The sequence below is a fragment of the Mustelus asterias genome, chromosome 17 (genome assembly GCF_964213995.1).
Source record: "Mustelus asterias chromosome 17, sMusAst1.hap1.1, whole genome shotgun sequence".
NCBI lineage: Eukaryota > Metazoa > Chordata > Chondrichthyes > Carcharhiniformes > Triakidae > Mustelus > Mustelus asterias.
In genome coordinates, this window is record NC_135817.1 from 47,890,036 (window position 1) to 47,911,701 (window position 21,666).

At 41.0% G+C, this 21,666-nt stretch overlaps 1 protein-coding gene across 1 annotated transcript in view; it reads right to left on the reverse strand.

The window, feature by feature from the left end:
• Positions 1-3,867: 3,867 nt before the first annotated feature.
• Positions 3,868-21,666, reverse strand: part of med14 (mediator complex subunit 14) — a 72,989-nt gene continuing 55,190 nt past the window's right edge. The window contains exons 26-31 of the mRNA XM_078232587.1: positions 21,392-21,627; positions 20,827-21,006; positions 16,818-16,925; positions 11,638-11,763; positions 9,139-9,328; positions 3,868-7,034 (exon numbers count right to left, since the gene is read on the reverse strand). Coding sequence (XP_078088713.1) covers positions 6,961-7,034; positions 9,139-9,328; positions 11,638-11,763; positions 16,818-16,925; positions 20,827-21,006; positions 21,392-21,627 — 914 coding nt within the window. The 3' untranslated portion in view covers positions 3,868-6,960. The remainder of the gene's footprint in view (positions 7,035-9,138; positions 9,329-11,637; positions 11,764-16,817; positions 16,926-20,826; positions 21,007-21,391; positions 21,628-21,666) is intronic.

Sequence of the window (21,666 nt, forward strand, 5' to 3'; positions counted from 1 at the left end):
TGTATAACTCAAAACAGAACATCTGCTGTTAGAGATGGTTCTGATTAGGCTGAACAATCCTGAATGCGCTAATAGTCACAAGAACAACCAATTTAAGATAATTAGTTGAACTTGTAACGTGGCTTATTTATACTTGCTGGAAGCGACATACATTCAAATACAGGGACCCTTTCTCTGCAAACAAAGGAATATGTTCAAGCTGTGCATTTTTCTTCGAATTACCCAGGAGCTGGAGGAGTCTATAGTTCCACATTCTTCTCTCCAGCGCAATGCTTTAGCCAACTTGCAACCAATCAACATCCTGTAATATAAATTGATTTTTAATGTATCTGGGGTGGCACAGTGGTTAGCACTGCTGCCTGACAGTCCTGTTGGATTTTAACCTGATGTTGTGAAACTTCTTATTGTGCTTACCCCAGTCCAACGCCGGCATCTCCACATCATGCCTCACAGCGCCAGGGATCCAGGTTCGATTCCTGGCTTGGGCCAGTGTGTGGAGTTTGCATGTTCTCCCTGCGTCTGCTTCCTCCAGGTGTTCTGGTTCCCACCACCCAACCCAATCTGAAAGACGAGCTGGTTAGGTGCATTGGTTATGCTGAATTCTTCTTCAGTGTACCCAAACAGGTGCCGGAGTGTGGAGACCAGGGGATTTTCACAGTCCAAAGATGTGCAGGTTAGGTGGATTGGCTATGCTAAATGGCCCCTTTGTGTCAGGGGGACTAGATAGGGTAAATGCATGGGGTAGTGGGGATAGGGCCTGGTTGGGATTGTGGTCGGTGCAAACTCAATGGGCAGAATGGCCTCCTTCTGCACTGTAGGATTTAGGATTCTGTGATCTGCTTCAAACACTCCATGTGACAGCAAGTTCCAGGAAGAAATCTTTATTTGATTAATTAATGGCTATTATATATTATGCTCTGTTGCCCTGGACACAGAGACAACAGTATGGTGGCACAGTGGTTAGCACTGCTGCCTCACAGCTCCAGGGACCCAGGTTCAATTCTGGCCTTGGGTGATTGACTGTGTGGAGTTTGCACATTCTCTCCGTGTCTGTGTGGGTTTCCTCCCACACTCCAAAGATGTGGAACGGACATGCTAAATTGGCCCTTAGTGTCCAAAAATGTGTAGATCAGATGGGTTAACCATGGTAAATGTGTGGGATTACAGGGTTAGGGTAGGGGAGAGGGACTGGGTAAAATACTCTGTCAAAGAGTCGGTGCATACTCAATGGGCCGAATGGTCTCCTTCTGTACTGTTGTGATTCTAAGTGGCGCTTTTCCCTATCCTACAAAATCCCTGCATAACTTTCAAAATCTTCAGGTGGTCTCCTTTACAGGAAAACAGTCCCAGCCTGCTTAATTTTACTCATTAGTTGCATCTCTCAATCATAGATTTGTAGGGATGCTGGTTCTCATGTATTTTTCAGTGAGAAATTTACATTAATGTGCATATTAGTCCATAAATGAAAGATAATAATAGCTTTTGTGTCAAAGGGTCTTTGCCTTGACTGAGCAAGTTTCCAAAAGTAATCAAAGTGTTGGAAAACAGCCAAAACTTTTAACAGCAGCTCTTCAGTCAGGATTGAGGCAAAGTGATAGAAGCAGAACTTCACTCTGTACAAGGCCTTGTACCAGGTTTTCTCTGAAAATGGGAATTCAGCTTTGACCCGAAATGAATGCAACATTTAGAGATTTTTAAAAATGGAATTCAGTTCCAATAATTCCAGTAGATGTGATACTTATTTAAAAGATGGTGAGGCTTCGCAATTACAGGAAAGTGAGAGACTTCTGCAACAAGAGGGAAAGAAAATGTTTGAGCCACTCATTCATCTTCCAGTTCCAATCATCTATCGGCTCCTTTGTTTTGCAAATTCAATATTTTTTGAATTATGCACAGAGCGGGAATAAAATGACTATTCAAATGGCCATGACCTAATTTTCCCATTTCTCCTCCTCTCAAACATGCTTCTAAAAAGATTTTAATCCATTTTAATTCGGTTTTTTTGAACTTTTTCTAAAAAAAGTAAAAGCATTTCATCCATTCTGCTGAAGCTAGATTGTTCAAAAAATATGTCAAAGAACACTGAAGTGATTGAATATTAAATGGTACTTTGTCTGATTTTATTCAATATCTTCTTAAATAGCACGTCTTTCCAAACTGGTTTTAATTGCTCCCTGTTGCTCTAAACTCATTCAGATAATATTCATAATTCCAACAACTGCACAAATAATGAGCTAGAAAATTAAACACCGAAGTATTTATTTTAAAATTGAGGTACACCAAAAGGAATAACCATACAAATAAATATGGATAATTTTTTTTTAAAAAGTGATTAAAAAATGAAATTCAAATGAAAACATCAAAATTCAAGAATAGCTTCTGCTTTAACATTAACACCTGTTCAAATTTAGAACCGACTGCCAAGGCTGGAAACAAGTATAAAAATTGGAAATTACGGTTCATCAGTGGACGATGGCAAATTCAGACTGATGTCGGGGATGGGAAAATCCACACAAATTGTTAGGTCTTTGTGGGCAGCTTTTGAGGTCAGCACTAATGCTGTTGACCATGAAATCACAACACACAAAGAATTGCTGTCCCTGATGAAGAGAAAATTGGTCAGTTTTCCCCAAAAAATATTTTATAATTTATTTGCTGTACTTAAATAACACAATCAGTATCATATATGAAGTTTTGTTTTGGAAATGATTTTAAAATGAGCGGTTTTTAAAATGGAACAAATTAATCCTTAGTTAATACAAGAGTTCCTAAAAAAAAACTCTTACCAGATTTTCTCTGTGACATACGAAAAATTTACCGAAACAAATTTTTTGGGGAAGAGGCGAGTATACAACAAAACCACTTTTGGAAATGGCCACTTAATTAAAAATACTGCTTAGGTGTTGAAACAATCCATTTAAAGCTATTTTTCCCATGACGAGTTCTAATTGTATTCTTCAGAACATTTTAATTTTCATCCAGAACGTAAACAATGACTGATTTCAAGTCAGCAGTCAGTCGGTGTGGCGTGGATTTCCCCCTTTATTTGATGTCAGTTTGAATCTGGAGCCAAGTCAACAGGATCTTCAGGTGATGTCATTCAGCAGAATAAGTTGCCAATCACACTGAAGTATTCTAGGGCAGCAAACCAGGAAATAAAACAAACTGAACTTTTCACTTTTAATTTAAAAAAAATTACAGAGCAAAATAAATGTCTGAGACGTACACGTAGAATAAGGTAGAAGCTGAAATATCATAAAGGAAATTTAAAATATTTTAACAATGTGAATTTTTACCATAATGGAGGAATTGACATGCCACAAATATAATCATTTTTCAGGGACATTGAGGCTGTTTAGCAGTAATCATGAAATTAGTACGCCATTAAAACCCTCGTGACACCTCATACAACAAGGCGCAACTTTCTCGAGATTTTATTGAAACAAGACTAATAGTGTAAGAGAGTAACTTTTCATTAGTTCAGTGATTTTTACTTGAGCAGTGTCTTGTGGAACTTTAAGTGTACCCTATGGGGAAACATCTGGATTTCTGCATTGAACTGTGCATGTACTGACTCCAGAAGTTGCTGTCAATTTCAAAGGTGTATTGACAGCACAGGCTGAATTTCAGCATCAATACTACCATAAAATCTGGGTCAAAATATTCAATGTTTGAAAAAAATAATTTACGTGATTCATGATTCAAATACTGCCTTTGCTGGCATCATCCCCCCATCAGAAACCAGTTCATCCAAGATGCAACAGTCTGCACTCTCACCAAAACACTCATGCCTACTGCCTCTTTTTAACTTTGCACCTAAGTTCAAATTTAGGTGCAAAGTATTTATTTTCCAGTCAAGGATTTCCCTCCAGTAAAGTAAACATGGCCTATCCCACTTACTATACATCTGTCCCTACTTTAGCACTGTAACTACAGCTCCTTTTTTTCTTCACCTTGCACCACACCATCATTTGATGCATCATTTCTTGGCCACTTCCACTTTAATCCCCCCCACAAACAGATAGTCCCTTCCCCTCTTTTCAAAGGGAGAGATTGTTCCTTCACTACCCGCTCCTCCTGTGACCTCTCTGTGCAAGGAGATGCAGCATGTCTAATGACATCCTTACACGCTGTCCAGGGCTTCAAAACAGTCCTTGCAAGGTGAGACACCAATTTGCATACACTTTTTCAAACTTAGTATACTGGATTTAATTGCTGTGCTTTCCCCTACATCGGGAAGACCAAAATCAGCAAAGAATGATTATTTTGCCCAACACCCCAATTCTCTTTGTAAATGTAGTGCTAAACTCTTTGCTATTTCAATTTCCTGTCCAATTTGGTCTTTGGAATTTGTTTCTAAGGCACCAGAACGGCTGGACCTGCTTTACTTGTGATGTGGAGATGCCGGCTTTGGACTTCACCAGTTTTTCATGTTTTCATTTCGACGTGATTTACACCCACCACCCCGAATTTGTGTCTCAAATGTTAATTGTTAAATTTGATTTCCAGCATTATGCCTCCTTATGCTATCACTTCTGTCTTTTAACAATTTTGTTAGAGTGTAAGTACTTTGAGGCATTCTTATTTCTTTGTATGTTTGCATTTCAGTTGTCCCCCAAACCCACCCACGCCTTTGTTCCTTTTTAAAGGCTGTTCATCTGTAATAAGTTCCACTTATGATGAAAGATTCATACCTTAAATAAAAACATTTTGTTCTCTCTGCAAATGCTGTCTGATCGACTCAGTGTTTCCAGCATGGCTTTTGTTTTAACTTTAAGATCCACATCTTTATCTTCAAAGTCATCCATCTAAACCATCAATTTCCTCTATCCCTGTGACATTCTCCAGCCTTTGTATCTCCGACTTATTACCTGCTGTTCTATAGTTACCTTCAATTGTGCTCCCTCCCCCCTCCTAACCACTTTGTCCCTTTCAATCTGGTACTTGGCATGTACTCTGTACAAATTGCTCTGGAAAGTCAGGATAGTCTTTCTACAAGAGCAGTATACTGTAGAAATGTAAATTTCAGTTTGGTGCCAAAATCCATGGAAAGTAAAGTCAGGTGAGCCACTTTCAGTGAGGGGGAAAAAGTGGCACAAACCATAAATCAGATTTCTGCCACAGGCAGCACGTCAATACATGTTAGGGTGGCACAGTGGTTAGCACAGCTGCCTCGCAGCGCCAGGGACCTGGGTTCGATTCCAGCCTTGGGTCACTGTCTGAGTGGAGTTTGCACATTCTCCCCTTGTCTGCATGGGTTTCCTCCCGGTGCTCCGGTTTCCTCCCACAGTCCAAAGATATGGGGGTTAGGTTGATTGGCCATGCTAAATTGGCCCTAGTATCAGGGAGATTAGCAGGGTAAATATGTGAGATTATGGGATTAGGGCCTGGGTGGGACTGTGGTCAGTGCAGACTCGATGGGCCAAATGGCCTCCTTCTGCACTGTAGAGATTCAATGAATGCAATTATCCATTATAAGGTCAAAGGTAACCAGGAACTCAATGAGCAAGTTGATGCTTCAGAAGAAAGGTGTTGATTGTTCATCTACCAGCTGAAGCCAACATCTTGCATGTGGGCTGGAAAGGAGGTTGTTGATGTTAAATCCAATAAGCATGTGGTCAGAGAGCAAAGACATGACACTGAGAATGAAGGGTAGGATAATTGAAATTGCTGCTCAAGACAGCAGAAGGTGCCACAATGGGCAGAGTGCACTGAGAAGGCAAAGAGTGTACAGATGAGTTTGTTCAAGAGGACTCAAGCTTGGTTCATCAAAATGAGAAGGCTGTCTGTGGATTAGTGATGGACTAGTTTGGGATGGAGAGGCAAAAAAATAAAAAGATTATCAAAGGCAGACGGTCAAGGGAGAGGAACAGAAAAGAAAGCACACAATGAGGGTTGGAAAAAAAGAGAGATATAATGGATCAGGTAAATAGTGGTAAGAGTGAAGAAAGCTTGCCGAGAATGAAGAATAGGGCAATTAAACTTGCTGTTTAAGACAGCAACAAATACCATAATGAAAACCAGGGAATTCTGAGTCACGTATGAGAGACAATAAAAGCCAACTTGTAACAATGTTTAAATTCATCACTGAACAGCCAAAATAGGACTTTAAAAGTAAAACAAAACTCTGTTGATGTGCAGACTTCTGAACATCACCCCATCAAAATAAAGTAACTGCCTTGAAGTAGTATTGTCAAAATTGCTGTTAAACAAGGTGGCAATATAAAGTAGATAAAAATAATAGAAATACTTACCTCATTACTTGGAACATTTCAGAAAAGACAATATGAGGGGCAAGAAAAAAATCTAGTGCAATTGTGCAGCCACAATTTTGCTGCCGCACCCAAGTGTACACATTATCAAAGTTGTATGAATAAGGTGTTACATGGGATGGTGGTTTTATCTGCTTGTTTATTAAATATGGTGTCTAAGGCAATATGACCAAAGAACTCAACTTTTCTGTAAAGATTTAAAGCAGTCATAATAAAAATACAGCTCCATTAAAGTTTCACAATTTACTTTACAACAACCAAATGACAAATAAGTTGAGAATGAATAAAACTCAAGCTCTTTTGTCAGAACATGTGAAAATCGACAGATTTGCATTCTCTAAAAAATATTCTTAGCATTGTCATAACCTAATGATCTTCTCCTTGTAAATATTACACAATGGTTAAATCTAACTCAACCAAACAGGAATCTTTCTGGATTTATATTTTCCTTGAAATGCAGTTTATAAAATACACTATATAACAGCAGGTAAACAAAGTAATGAATGTATTTTTTTGATGGAAGAAGTTCATCCCTGAAGAATAAATTATATCATGCTCTCAAGTCATGTTGGAGCATGATTTTGATAATCCTTAATTTTGTCTTGCATCACACACTGTCCACCTAATTATGTTGTTCTCGATCCTTTCTCCTTCACTTGAAGGACTCCCTAAGGCAGGCTGTAGTGCGTTACTGTCGACCCCCAGGGGGCAGTGTTAGGTTTGCCATCAATTCCCTCACTGCTGCATAGATCGTGCAGTCACCTGAAAAAGTAACATTGTTTATATTAGAAAATATACGAAAGGGTGAGGGCAAGTGACCACCACAACAGAATAAGTTTACAATAAGGTGTTTTGTTTTCATAATGAACTGGCACTGTTCGGTGAAATGTGCTCTTTAACACACCAGTTATGGTTACTGCAGTACAAGCAACGACAATAAAGTTTTATTTATGTACAAACTTGAAGGGAAATTGAAAACTAAAAAAAAAATGGCTGGCCCAGGAATGTGAAGCAACAAAGCACTGGACTCCATTTGGACACCCAAATCTGAATTCCTCATATGGGAAAACTCTAGTAAGGTAAATTTGATAAATGGTTAAATTTAAAACCAACTACATATTAATTAATTAGTACTGCATTTTGAAAGCTATATTAGTGCTTTAGACAGGCTGTTATCCAAATCAGTGAACCAGTGTCAGCAAATACTCCCAACTCAGGTATAGCATCTAATCTTCACAAAAATGCACTCTACATCAGTGTAACATTTTCTCTCACTTCTCAAATGAGTCATGCTGTGGTCATCTCAGTAAGAAGTCTCACAACACCAGGTTAAAGTCCAACAGGTTTATTTGGTAGCAAATACCATAAGCTTTCGGAGCACAGCTCCTTCGTCAGATGGAGTGGATATCTGTTCTCAAACAGTGCAAACAGACACAGAAATCAAATTACAGAATACTGATTAGAATGCAAATCTCTACAGCCAGCCAGGTCTTAAATGTACAGACAATGTGGGTGGAGGGAGCATTCAACACAGGTTAAAGAGATGTGTATTGTCTCCAGACAGAACAGCTAGTGAAATTCTGCAAGTCCAGGAGGCAAGCTGTGGGGGTTACTGATAATGTGGGGGAGCACTTCAGCAGTCACGGGCATTCAGCCTTGGATCTTCAGGTAAGCGTTCTCCAAGGCGGCCTTCACGACACACGACAGCGCAGTCGCTGAGCAGAAACTGATAGCCAAGTTCCGCACACATGAGGACGGCCTAAACCGGGATGTTGGATTTATGTCTCATTATCAGTAACCCCCACAGCTTGCCTCCTGGACTTGCAGAATTTCACTAGCTGTTCTGTCTGGAGACAATACACATCTCTTTAACCTGTGTTGAATGCTCCCTCCACCCACATTGTCTGTACATTTAAGACCTGGCTGGCTGCAGAGATTTGCATTCTAATCAGTATTCTGTAATTTGATTTCTGTGTCTGTTTGCACTGTTTGAGAACAGATATCCACTCCATCTGACGAAGGAGCTGTGCTCCGAAAGCTTATGGTATTTGCTACCAAATAAACCTGTTGGACTTTAACCAGGTGTTGTGAGACTTCTTACTGTGCTTACCCCAGTCCAACACCGGCATCTCCACATCGTGGTCATCTCCCACAGAGACTGTATTTTTAATTGCCAATTACTGCTAAATTAGGGGTAAAATATGCTCTGGGTCATACCCATCCAAATTTAAACAAACTGATTTCAAATCAAACCTTAACAGCTCAGCAGAGGATGAGATGAAAGGTGAATATCATATATATTCATGTAAAAGTTGAGATTTTGGGACCAAATTTTTAGCCAAAAAGTAGGTGGTCGACTTAGACACGAGTTGAAATCTTACCTCTCCCAGCGTCTTACTAACTGCTTACAGCTGATTGCAGCCCTGCCGTGTTGGAGACTATTTGCACCAACCCTGCCCCCAGAACTAACACAAAAGAAGCCAGAAAATATTTTTATTATTCCAAGAAGACACGAGTAGCTCATCAGATGCTTTTGAATGAAAAGGTTTGCATCAGGGCAAGTTTGACTTGAATGGTGGGTGGGAAGTAGGAAGAGTTTTGATTTTTGGGCCTAAAGTCAGACGGGGCTTGGCCTTTACACAAGATTGACCATTATTCGAGCATATATGGATTCTCAAAAAGAAGCAACATAGATATTGGAACCATGGCTGAGTTTGCATACAAAATCTAAATTTTTAACCCAAACATTCCTCCAGTGCTGCTGCATCGTTAAACTTATCATGGCTTTTTATATTATTTATTACAGTGTGCTGAAAATGTGATTCTGACAAACAGACTTGCTGAAAATTCACAAGTTTTGATTTACCCTGTGGTGGCTGGTGCACCTCTGAAAACCTCCTCAAGATGTTGCTAACCATCGAGGCAGCTGCTCCTGATGTGTTCTGTGGTCTTGGAATATCAGCTTGCTGTGTTGCCCCTGTTGCCATGTCATAGACAATTGGCACAATTATGCTGATCGGTTCTTGTGGAACTGTTAGTCGCTGAGTAAGTTGCAGCTTTTGAAAAGTTGAGGATGGGGTGAAAGGTACAGACAAAAAAAGAGAGGAAAATCTTAAATTTGGTTTAACAAATACAGACTCAGTTCAAGAACAATTTTCTTCTTTTTGGTTCAATGATATAATCTGCACCACGTTCATAATTTAAATTCTGAACTATTTCCAGTATTGCATGGCGTGATAAACAGATATGTACAGGGAAAGAAGAAAAATACTGTGGATGCTGGAATCTGAAACAAGAGCAGAGAATGCTGGAAAAACTGGCAGGATCTGAAAGGAGAGAAAGCAGAGTTAACGTTTCAAGTCCCTTTGGCTCGTAACTGGAGGGATAATGTGTTAGATATTCAAGTGTAGCTGTGAGAGATTGCAACAAAAAGTAGCAACCTCAAGAACAAAAGATAGATACTGCCTGGTGCGCGTGTATGTGTAGGTTGGGGGAGGGAGGCAGGCATTGACGCAATACATGTATGGAATATTAAAAAGGGTTTAAGATGGAGGGGAAATGTCATAATCTAAAGCTGCCGAACTCAACTTTGAGTCCAGAGGGCTGCAACGTGCCCAAGTGGAAGATGAGATACTGCTCCTCCAGCTTATGCCGGGTTTCATTGGGGCATTGCAACAGGCCAAGGACAGACACGTGGGCATGAGAGCAAGGTGTTGAGTTAAAATAGCAAGGTTGGAATCATGATTGCGGACTGAGCAAAGGTGTTCTGCAAAGTGGTCACCCAGTCTGCATTTAGTTTCTTCATTCTAGAGGAGACCACATTGGGAAGTGAATACAATAGACCAAACTGAAGGAACTGCAAGTGAAACCCTGCTTTAACTGAAAGGAGTGTTTGGGACCTTGAATGGTGAGGAGGGGGGAGATAAAGGGGCAGGTGTTGCACCTTCTGCGATTGCAAGGGGAGGAGATGGGGAGTCGGGCGTGATGGAGGATGTCACCACAATCTAAAGTTGCCAAACTCAATACTGTAGATATGTAAGGGGCATTGTTTTATTAATTCTTCTGCCGTGACACTAGATGGAACAGCTAGAGATCTTCCAGTTGGGATTTTGGATATGAATATACACAATAGTGTAAATGTCTAATCTATCAAGACTGAGTATTGATGACAATCTCTAAACAAAATTGTACATGAAATTTTGCATGTTAATGACTGTGCACTTGTGGCTCATTGCAAATCAGACCTTCTGCTGATGAAAAGATTTGCAATTTTTGCTGGCAGTTGCGTGGTTACCTTTGGCCTGAAGACTGAAGTATTGCATCAACCAGCACATCAAAAGTTATGTTAGATCACCAATCACTATTGCTGAAGCCAAATAGTAGGCAAGAAGCTCACCTGTCTTGGAAGTGTATTATCTATTGGTGCAAGGATTGATAAGGAATTTATGGCTTACATATAGAGAACATACACTACTTTTGGTAGTCTTGTATGGAGCATAAACACTGGCATGAATCACTTGGACCAAATGGCCCGTTTTTGTGTTGTACAAATATATATGCACAGACAAAGAATCTGACAAAGATGTAATCAGCATCAAGGTAACCACCAAACTGAAGGATTATAAGGGAGCTGTCCTTACAAATCTCCTTTCTGTGAAATGTCGACACTCTACAGAAAGCGCATTCAACTACTAGAAAGCTCTCACCAAAGATACTTTTGTACCTTATTTCATTTTAAGTGGCCGGACAATATCACTAACAATGAATGACTGGAACTTGCTGATGGCATCAGCATTTAAGCCATCAGTGACCAACTCCGTTGGGCTAGATGAATTAGAATGGATGGTGAATGTTTGCCAAACAAACTGATTTTGTGCAGAATTGGTGGTCAGTAAACGATAGCATGGCAGACAACAAAGGCATTACATGGACACAATGAAGATTTACTTGAAGCAATGCAAAATGAGTTGCCAACTCATAGAAAACTTTGGCCATAGACAGTACAGCTGAAGCGCATTGAGCTAGGACACCATGCCAGTTTGAAGGTAAGGCTCAAAAGTCAATAGGATCAGCAATGGCAGAAGAATAAACAAGAGTACCCCTCTAGGAACATGGATATTTGAAACTCGGGGTAAGACAGCGCCCGTCTTGTGTTGGCCTTAGTCATCAACACACCCATCTTTCATGAATTTATGTCCCTCTATTGTTGGCACTATCATCCTTGAATATGAGGGACACAACCGCACTAAGTTTAATATTCGTATTATTGTGCCACCAATCCCAACAGTCTCTCACATTTAATGAGTTATAATCTCATGACCGTCGACTGCTATAAATGCAAAATAAACATGGTCGTTCTACTTACAAAGAACAGCATTTTGGATTTCAGCACTACTGCAGGTGTTCCTGGTGGAGCAATTGGTGGAGCACTAGGAGGAATTGTCAAACAGAACTGCACATTCCACCTTAGCTGGGTGGTCTGATCTGGAAACTGTTCACAACAAAATAAAGCTTGATTTCATGAAATGTTAAATGAAGATGACATTGGTTTTGAGTATTGAGATGTTCTCCAATATGCTTTTTCCATGTGAATCAGGTATAAACTTGTTTCTAGGAAACATTTATGTCACATAATTTCACGTGCAAAAAACTGCATTCAATGTTTTCTTCCGCAAGTTTCACTTCTTCAGGTGAAGTTACAAAGAACATTATTTTATCAAGATCATTTTGCAATATACTTGTTTTTTAAAACTAACACTGCAGTCACATCACCTTTGTAATGCAATTGAGCACAACAGAAAACAATCTGATTAAAAAATAGGTCAGTGAGGCACAACATTAAGCTAATCTGGAAAATGGGCAATGATATTTTTACCATCGATCCACATCTCAAAAATGCAGTGCCACGAACAGCATAAACTTTAAACCAGCAGTGTCAATTTTTGTAGGATCAAAAGCAGAGTGAGGGATCAAATTTGCAATCCACTAACTTTTTTCCTAGAATTTTGTATGTTTAAACTTAACAACCAGACTAGCAATATTTAAACAGATTATTTAGCTAATTTTAATATCTGGAATCACAAGCTCTGATGAGTTAAAAATGCTTTGAGGAGACTATTAATCATAGTTAGATTGAGCTACTTCCATGTTTTGCACGATCCAAGTATACAGGTCAAATATTTAATAGAATTATAGAGGTTTACAGCATGGAAACAGGTCCTTCGGCCCAACTTGTCCATGCCGCCCAGTTTTTACCATTAAGCTAGTCCCAATTGCTCATGTTTGGCCCTATCCCTCTATACCAATCTTACCCATGTAACTGTCTAAATGCATTTTAAAAGATAAAATTGTACCTGCCTCTACTACCTCTGGCAGCTCATTCCAGACACTCACCACTGTGTGAGAGAAAAATTGCCTCTCTGGATCCTTTTGTATCTCTCCCCTTTCACCTTAAAGCTATGTCGTCTAGTTTTGGACTCCTCTACCTTTGGGAAAAGATGTTGACTATCTCCCTTGCCAATGCCCCTCATTATTTTATAGACCTCTATAAGATCACCCCTAAGCTGCAGGGAAAAATGTCCCAGTCTATCCAGCCTCTCCTTATAACTTAAACCATCAAGTCCCAGTAGCACCCTAGTAAATCTTTTCTGCACTCTTTCGAGTTTAATAATATCCTTTCTATAATAGGGTGACCAGAACTGTACACAGTATTCCAAGTGTGGCCTTACCAATGTCTTGCACAACTTCAACAAGACATCCCAACTCCTGCATTCAATGTTCTGACCGATGAAACCAAGCATGCCAAATGCTTTCTTCACCACCCTGTCCACCTGTGACTCTACTTTCAAGGAGCTATGAACCTGAACGCCTAGATCTCTTTGTTCGTTAACTCTGCCCAACGCCCTACCATTGACCGAGTAAGTCCTCCCCTGGTTCGATCTACCAAATTGCATCACCTCACCTTTATCGAAATTAAACTCCATCTGCCATTCATCGTCCCATTGGCCCAATTGATCAAGCTCCCGTTGCAATCCTAGGTAGCTTTCTTCACTGTCCACTATGCCACCAATCTTGATGTCATCTACAAACCTATTGACCATGCCTCCTAAATTCTCATCCAAATCATTAATATAAATGACAAATAATAGTGGACCCAGCACCGATCCCTGGGGCACACTGCTGGTCACAGGTCTCCAGTTTGAAAAACAACCCTCTACAACCACCCTCTGTCTTCTGTCATCAAGCCAATTTTGTATCCAATTGCCTATCTCACCCTGGATCCCGTGAGATGTAACCTTATGCAATGACCTACCATGCGGTACCTTGTCAAAGGCCTTGCTAAAGTCCATGTAGACAACGTCGACTGCACTGCCCTCATCTACCTTCTTGGTTACCCCTTCAAAAAAACTCAAACAAATTCATGAGACATGATTTTCCACTCAAAGCCATGCTGACTGTCCCTAATCAGTCCTTGCCTCTCTAAATGCCTGTAGATCCTGTCTCTGAGAATACCTTTTAACAACTTACCCACTACAGACGTTAGGCTCACTGGCCTGTAATTCCCAAGCTTTTCCTTGCAGCCCTTCTTAAACAATGGCACAACATTTGCCACTCTCCAATCTTCAGGCACCTCACCTGTGGCTGTCGATGTTTCAAATATCTCTGCTAGGGGACACACAATTTCTTCCCTAACCTCCCACAATATCCTGGGATACACTTCATCAGTTCCTGGGGATTTATCTACAATGATGTGCTTTAAGACTACCAGCACCTCCTTCTCTGTAATATATACATTCCTCAAGACATCACTATTTATTTCCCCAAGTTCTCTAACATTCATGCCTTTTTCAACAGTAAATACTCATCTCTTGTGGCTCCATGCAGAGATGGCACCATTGATCTTTAAGAGGTCCTATTCTCTCCCAAGTTACTCTTTTGCCCTTTATGTATTTGTAGAAGCTCTTTGGATTCTCCTTTGCCTTATTTGCCAAAGCAATCTCATGTCTCCTTTTTGCCGTCCTGATTTCTCTCTTAACCACAGTGGTTAGCACTGCTGCTTCACAGCTCCAGGGACCTGGGTTCGATTCCCGGCTCGGGTCACTGTCTGTGTGGAGTTTGCACATTCCCCTCGTGTCTGCGTGGGTTTCCTCTGGGGTGCTCCGGTTTCCTCCCACAGTCCAAAGATGTGTGGGTTAGCTTGATTGGCCATGCTAAAATTGCCCCTTAGTGTCCTGAGATGCGTAGGTTAGAGGGATTAGCGGGTAAAAATATGTAGGGATATGGAGGTAGGGCCTGGGAGGGATTGTGGTTGGTGCAGACCCGATGGGCCGAATGGCCTCTTTCTGCACTGTAGGGTTTCTATGATTCTATTCTTACATCCTCTATACTCTTCAAGGGATCCACTTGATCCCAGCTGTCTATGCATGTCATGTGCCTCTTTCTTCTTCTTGACCAGGGCTTCCTACTTCTACCAGTCGTGCCCTTCACTCTAAAAGGAATGTGCTTACCTGAACCCTGGTTAACATACTTTTGAAAGCCTCCCACTTACCAGCCGTGCCTTTGCCTTCCCACAGACTCCTCCAATCAACTTTTGAAAGTTCCTGTCTAATATCAAAATTGGCCTTGCCCCAATTTAGAATTTCAACTTTTGGGTCAGACCTATCATTCTCCATAGTTATCTTAAAACTAATGGAATTATGGTCACTGGTCCCAAAGTGATCTCTCACTAACACTTCGGTCACCTGCCCTTCCTTATTTCCCAAGTTTTGCCCCCTCTCTGGTCGGGCCATCCACATACTGAAAGAGAAATTCCTCCTGAATACACTCAACAAATTTTTCTCCATCCAAGCCCCTAATACTGTGGTTGTCCCAATCAATGTTGGGGAAGTTCAAGTCCCCTACCATAACCATGCTATTTTTCTTGGAGTTATCTGTAATCTCCTTACATATTTGCTCCTCAATTTCCCGCTGACTATTTGGAGGCCTATAGTATAATTCTATTGAAGTGATCTCCCCCTTCTTATTTCTCAGTTCTACCCATATAGACTCAGTGGGCGAACCCTCAGAAATGTGCTATCTCAGTACTGCCATGATGTTCTCCCTAATCAAAAACGCAACTTCCCCTCCTCTCTTACCTCCTGTTCTACCTTTTCTGTAGCATCTATACCCTGGAATATTGAGCTGCCAGTCCTGTCCCTCTCTTAGCTATGTTTCAGTAATAGCTATAATATCCCAGTCCCATGTACCCAGAGTTCATCTATCTTGCCTGTCAGGCCTCTTGTATTGAAATAATGCAGTTTAATCTAGACTTCCTTTGCCGCCTGCCCTGCTGTTGCCTGTCCTGTCTAGTACCAGGATTACCGACACTGCCGTTACTATTTAACATGCTCTCTTTAACTTCCGTGCTGTCGTCAACCTTCTCTTTTGTCTCCCTACTGTTTTGGGTCCCACCGCCCCTGCCAAACTAGTTTAAACCCTCCCGAGTGGCTCTAGCAAATCTCCCTCCAGGATATTAGTCCCCCTCCAGTTCAGGTGTAACCCGTCCTTCTTGAACAGGTCACCCCTGCCCCAGAAGAGATCCCAATGATCCACAAATCTAAATCCTTACCCCAGCTCTCAAGCCACACATTCATCTACCTAATCTTCCTATTCCTGATCTCGCTAGCACGTGGCACCGATAGTAGTCCAGAAATTACTAACCTCAAGATCCTGCACTTTAGTCTTCTGTCTCTCTATATTCACACTTCAGGATCTCATCCCTTTTCCTACCTATGTCATTGGTACCAATGTGTACAACGACCTCTGGCTGCTCACCCTCCCACTTAAGAATGAAAAAAACTTGGTAGAAAATATGACATGCATACAAATTACTAGAACTGCTATGCCATTGAGTAAATACTATGTGCGCTTAGTTTGAAAATGCCAACCATAATGCTTTTAACATGATATATTAATTTGGGACTGCCTCCTTCTGTAAAAACTATCCCCTAACTGACTTAGAATGTCACTTTCAAAGTCCCAATTGTTTAGCCTATGGCCCTCTCTTCATCAAAAAACATTTCTGCAGCTACTGATTTGTTTATCCACATCCTCTCCTCTCCACCCTAATCCCCAATTACTTAGGCCCTAAACTCTAAAATACTTTACACATATCACTGTCTCTTCAGTTCCACCTTTAAGGTCACCTTCAAACATACCACTTTGAGTAAAACCTTTGCTCATCTGACCCAATATCTCCAAACGTGGCTCAGTTCATATTTTGTTTAATGATACTCCTGTGAAAAGCCTTGGGATGTTTTATGATGTTAAATATTATATAAATAAGTAGTTACCGTTAGAGGAAAGTTAAAGCAGGGTGATAAAGATTACAAACACAATCGCCCAGTTTTGATTTTGAGTTCACAAAATTTTCTTTCAAAATAATCAGTACTGTGTTTATAAATTTAGAAGCAAAGGAACTAATTTTTCAAAAAAAAAAATCAGTGTTTGGAGGATTAATGCAGACATTCTACCCTCCCCCTCCCCCTCAAAATACAGGACACTTACCAGTTCCAATTTCATGATGCGCACACAATCCCTGAGAATGTGTGTAGGAGCTCCCAGTAGCTTAGCAAAGGCATTTAGTGTATTGGCTTTAAATGGGGGACCAGCAACCTTACCAAACAGAAAGAGAGTAAGTATTAATTATATTACTGTATAGTAATAAATGTAACCTTGTTAAATGATAGAAATTGGAGGTTGTAGATTTTATTCTGTTTGGTTCCTTTTGTATAAAAATGTAACAAACACTAAATAAAAACAATTATTTAATCAGCTTTTTCAACCAACAGATACAACAATTCAATAAGTACATGGCATGATGGACTTTGATGAAAAACATAAAAACTTCATCCAACGCTTCTTTCAACCCTTTACAATTTCCTATAAACAAAGGGTGTGAATAGCAACATGACTTGCTTCCATAGTGATTTTATCCGTGACAGTTTATTGGCTAAAATAGGTGGATTTGTTCAAAAAAACTGTTTATTTAAGAAAAACAGAGCAACTCTGCTTAGAACTACTTAAAATTTAAAACTACCTTATCCTACTTAAAACTACACATCAGTTAAAATCATTCCACTTTACTAATTTGTCAAGAAACAACAAACCAACCAGCAAATGCCCCACAACAGAACATGAGAAACTGGTATTTCTCAATTTGTTGTACTTTGTCACGACAATACTGTTCTTGAACACGCCTGCACACTACACACCCCACAACATATGCAAGTAGCACCAAGGAAGATCAACTAGTTGTGGAAGGGTTATTAATCACACAAGTTTAAAAATCACATAAGCTGCAAGCTGCTAGATTCAGTTACATTGAGAAAGCTATGAGAAAACCACCAGTCTTGATTAAAGCAGACCCAGATAAGCCTCAAGAACCACAAAACTACACACAAGACCTCGACTGAATTATGTGCAGCTGCAGCTTGTTAGTGTCTCTTGTAACAAGAGACAATCGGTCAGGGGAGTTGATAAACCACTGGTTAGAAAGATAACTTCATAATTGTGTAGAAAGTAATACGTGCTTGGTGATATAATTAGGTAGACGTGCACAAGTTGTAATTGGACAACGATACCCCTACGTTATGCATGATATAAACTTAATCAATAGTTGCGAATGCATATAGATATAACTTCTGTGCAAATAGGAAGGATGTTATTAAACTGGAAAGAGTGCAAAAAAGATTTACAAGGAAGTTACTGGGGGTAGAAGGTTTGAATTATAAGGAGAGGCTGGATAGACTGGGACTATTTTCCCTGGAGCAGAGGAGGATGAGGGGTGACCTTATAGAGGTTTATAAAATCATGAGGGGCATAGATAAGGTGAATAGCTAAGGTCTTTTCTCCAGGGTAGGGGAGTCCAAAAGAGGGCATAGGTTAAGGTGAGAGGGATAAGATTTAAAAGAGACCTGAGGGGCAACTTCTTCACACAGAGGGTGGTGCATATATGGAATGAGCTGCCAGATGAGGTGGTAGAAGCAGGTACAATTACAACATTTAAAGGACATTTGGACAGATATGTGGATGGGAAAGGTTTAGAGGGATATGGACCAAACACAAGCAAATGGGACTAGTTCAGTTTAGGAAACCTGGTTAACATGGATGAGTTGGGCCAAAGGGTCTGTTTCCGTGCTGTATATCTCTATGATGGGTCTTTTTCAGAGTGGAGGTCGGTCACCAGTGGGGTGCCCCAGGGATCTGTTCTGGGACCCTTGCTCTTTGTGATTTTTATAAGTGACCTGGATGAGGAAGTGGAAGGATGGGTTGGCAAGTTTGCTGATGACACAAAGGTTGGAGGTGTTGTGGATAGTGTAGAGGGATGTCAGCAGTTGCAACGAGACATAGATAAGATGCAAGACTGGGCGGAGAAGTGGCAGATGGACTTCAACCCAGATAAGTATGTGGTGGTTCATTTTGGCAGGTCGAATAGGATGGAAGAATATAATATTAAGGGTAAGACGCTTGGCAGTGTGGAAGAACAGAGGGATCTTGGGGTCCGGGTTCATAGGACGCTCAAAGCGGCGAAGCAGGTAGAGGCTGTGGTTAAGAAGGCGTATAGAATACTGGCCTTCATCAATAGAGGAATTGAGTTTAGAAATCGGGAGATAATGCTGCAGCTGTATGGGTGGCACGGTAGCACAGTGGTTAGCACTGCTGCTTCACAGCTCCAGGGACCTGGGTTCGATTCCCGGCTCGGGTCACTGTCTGTGTGGAGTTTGCACATTCTCCTCGTGTCTGCGTGGGTTTCCTCCGGGTGCTCCGGTTTCCTCCCACAATCCAAAGATGTGCGGGTTAGGTTGATTGGCCATGCTAAAATTGCCCCTTAGTGTTCTGAGATGTGTAGGTTAGAGGAATTAGCGGGTAAAATATGTAGGGATATGGGGGTAGGGCCTGGGTGGGATTGTGGTCGGTGCAGACTCGATGGGCCGAATGGCCTCTTCCTGCACTGTAGGGTTTCTATGATTTCTTTCTATGTATAAGACCCTGATCAGACCCCACCTCGAGTACTGTGCCCAGTTCTGTGCGCCTCATTACAGAAAGGATGTGGAAGCCATAGAATGGGTGCAGAGGAGATTTACAAGGATGCTGCCGGGATTAAGTGGTATGCCTTATGAGGATAGGTTGAGAGAGCTCGGTCTATTCTCCTTGGAGAGGCGAAGGATGAGAGGTGACCTGATAGAGGTGTATAAGATGTTGAGAGGTATTGATAGAGTGGATTCTCAGAGGCTTTTACCCAGGGCTGAAATGTTTGTCACGAGAGGCCACAGGTTTAGGGTGCTGGGGAGTAGGTATAGAGGAGATGTTAGGGGTAAGTTTTTCACTCAGAGGGTGATGGGTCCGTGGAATCGGCTGACGGTAGTGGTGGTAGTATTCGATTGAGTCTTTTAAGACTTTTGGATAAGTTCATGGAGGTTAGTAACATAGAGGGTTATAGATGAGCCTAGAAGGTAAGGAAATTGTTCGGCGCAATTTGTGGGCTGAAGGGCCTGTTTGTGTTGTAGCTTTTCTATGTTCTATGACTCTAAATGTACATCTTTGATTGGTATATGCTAATTTATTGTAATTGGATCTTAACGATAAATGTCTGTTTAATTTCTGGATCGAGACTCTCCCAGGTAAGCCACTAGTTGGAGCACTGAGGCCCGTCCATATGATAGGTCATAATAAAGACCTTGTCTGAAACTCCAAGAGTTTTCGTCTGGTTTTCTTGAGAGTGAGAGTGTGAAGTACACTATAGCCAAATAACTGTATTTTTCTCCCTAACAAGTGGCTTTTAAAAGCTCAGATTGTGAACTTCAGGCTAATTAGACCCTCCATTATATAATGGTCCAAATCTTTCAGCCTCCGGAATGTGGGAATTGCCCAGAAAATTTCAATTTCTGGTTGAATCTAAGAGTCAGAAACTTTGGACAGTTTTGATGTACTTACCTGAATAGTTACCCAGGAAATGCAAGACAGATTAAAACTTAGTCTAATTGCAAGGCAAGTACAAAGCTGAGCCCCTCAATCATTGACATTGACCCGACCGCCAACCCAGTTAGCAACTATCCCCCCCACCCCCGCACCACCACCCCAACCCAACTACCACCGACCTCACCCGGCTACCCCCCAACACTTATCCGCTTCACCCACTCTACCCACTTACCTCAGCTGCCTATCCACCCTACCCATTCACTAACATTCAAATTGGACCTTTAAACTTACCACACGGCAGCTAGTGCCATAAAAAAGTGTTCTATCTTCCTCCAACTCCACTGCCTTACAGCAGAATTCTCCGAGGGACACTGTACTCCGCATTTTTAGAAAGCCCAGCTCAGAAGGTACCGGAGAAATGTGGAGCAGCTTTGAGTCGGGAAATATTCAAGTGGAATGGTAATCTGACAATGATTGCCACTCCTTGGATGACCCAGGCCAACGTTTAGAGATACATACAACTCCTTGTCATTAGACCTTTGGTTTGACAATTGATATTTTTATAAGATGAATTGTATCACTGCATGATACTTACTCTCGTTTCAAAGAACTTTTCTAAAACTTGTAGTTCTTCTTGAGTCCACGGGTCTGGTGTTTCAGGTGTTACTTTGAACTGCAAAGTTTGATATGTCTGTGGGTTCAATGCTACTCGACACTTCAATGCTTCAGTCTTAAACATGATCACACCAGGTTCATTGGAGTTTATAAGCTGCAACTAATAATCACATAGAAAATATAAAACAAAAACTTGTTTTAAATGATCTGATCAATAAATCATGACTGCATTATCTGGAAACCAAATGCAATGTTTTGATCCAAATTTCTACAATTATATTTTGTATTGGCTCTATGAATACAGTCAAATTAGTTTTAAAAATTCTGACGAAGATAATAACACTGCCACAGTTTCTCTAACTTTGGCATAAAGAAATTTAGAGGGGAAGAGGAGAAAAAAATTGCAAATAATGGGAATTTTAAACAAAAATATCCAACCCCCCCCCCAAAAACTGATGGGCCTCCCCTCCTCAAAAAACTGATGGGCCTGACATATAGTTGCAGCATGTGTCATTTTTACAGGGCAATATCATCCTTTCTCGTACCGGTTCCTGCTGTATGATCCTCTGAAGATGTCGCCTCATCATAACAGATCCTAAAAATCGCTCGAGCGGGGAACACAGATAACTACCCGCCAATCCTGGGACAAGACCTGGTGTTGGTGATGGACAAAGTAGAATGTGCAAGGCATTATGAGTTAAGATGGTGGGTATTGATGCAGCCCATGATCGCTGAGGTAGTGTACGAGGAGGGGGCATGTTGGTCGGCATTATTTGGGAGCCTAAAAGAAAGAAAAGGCAATGTTATATACAGTTATCTA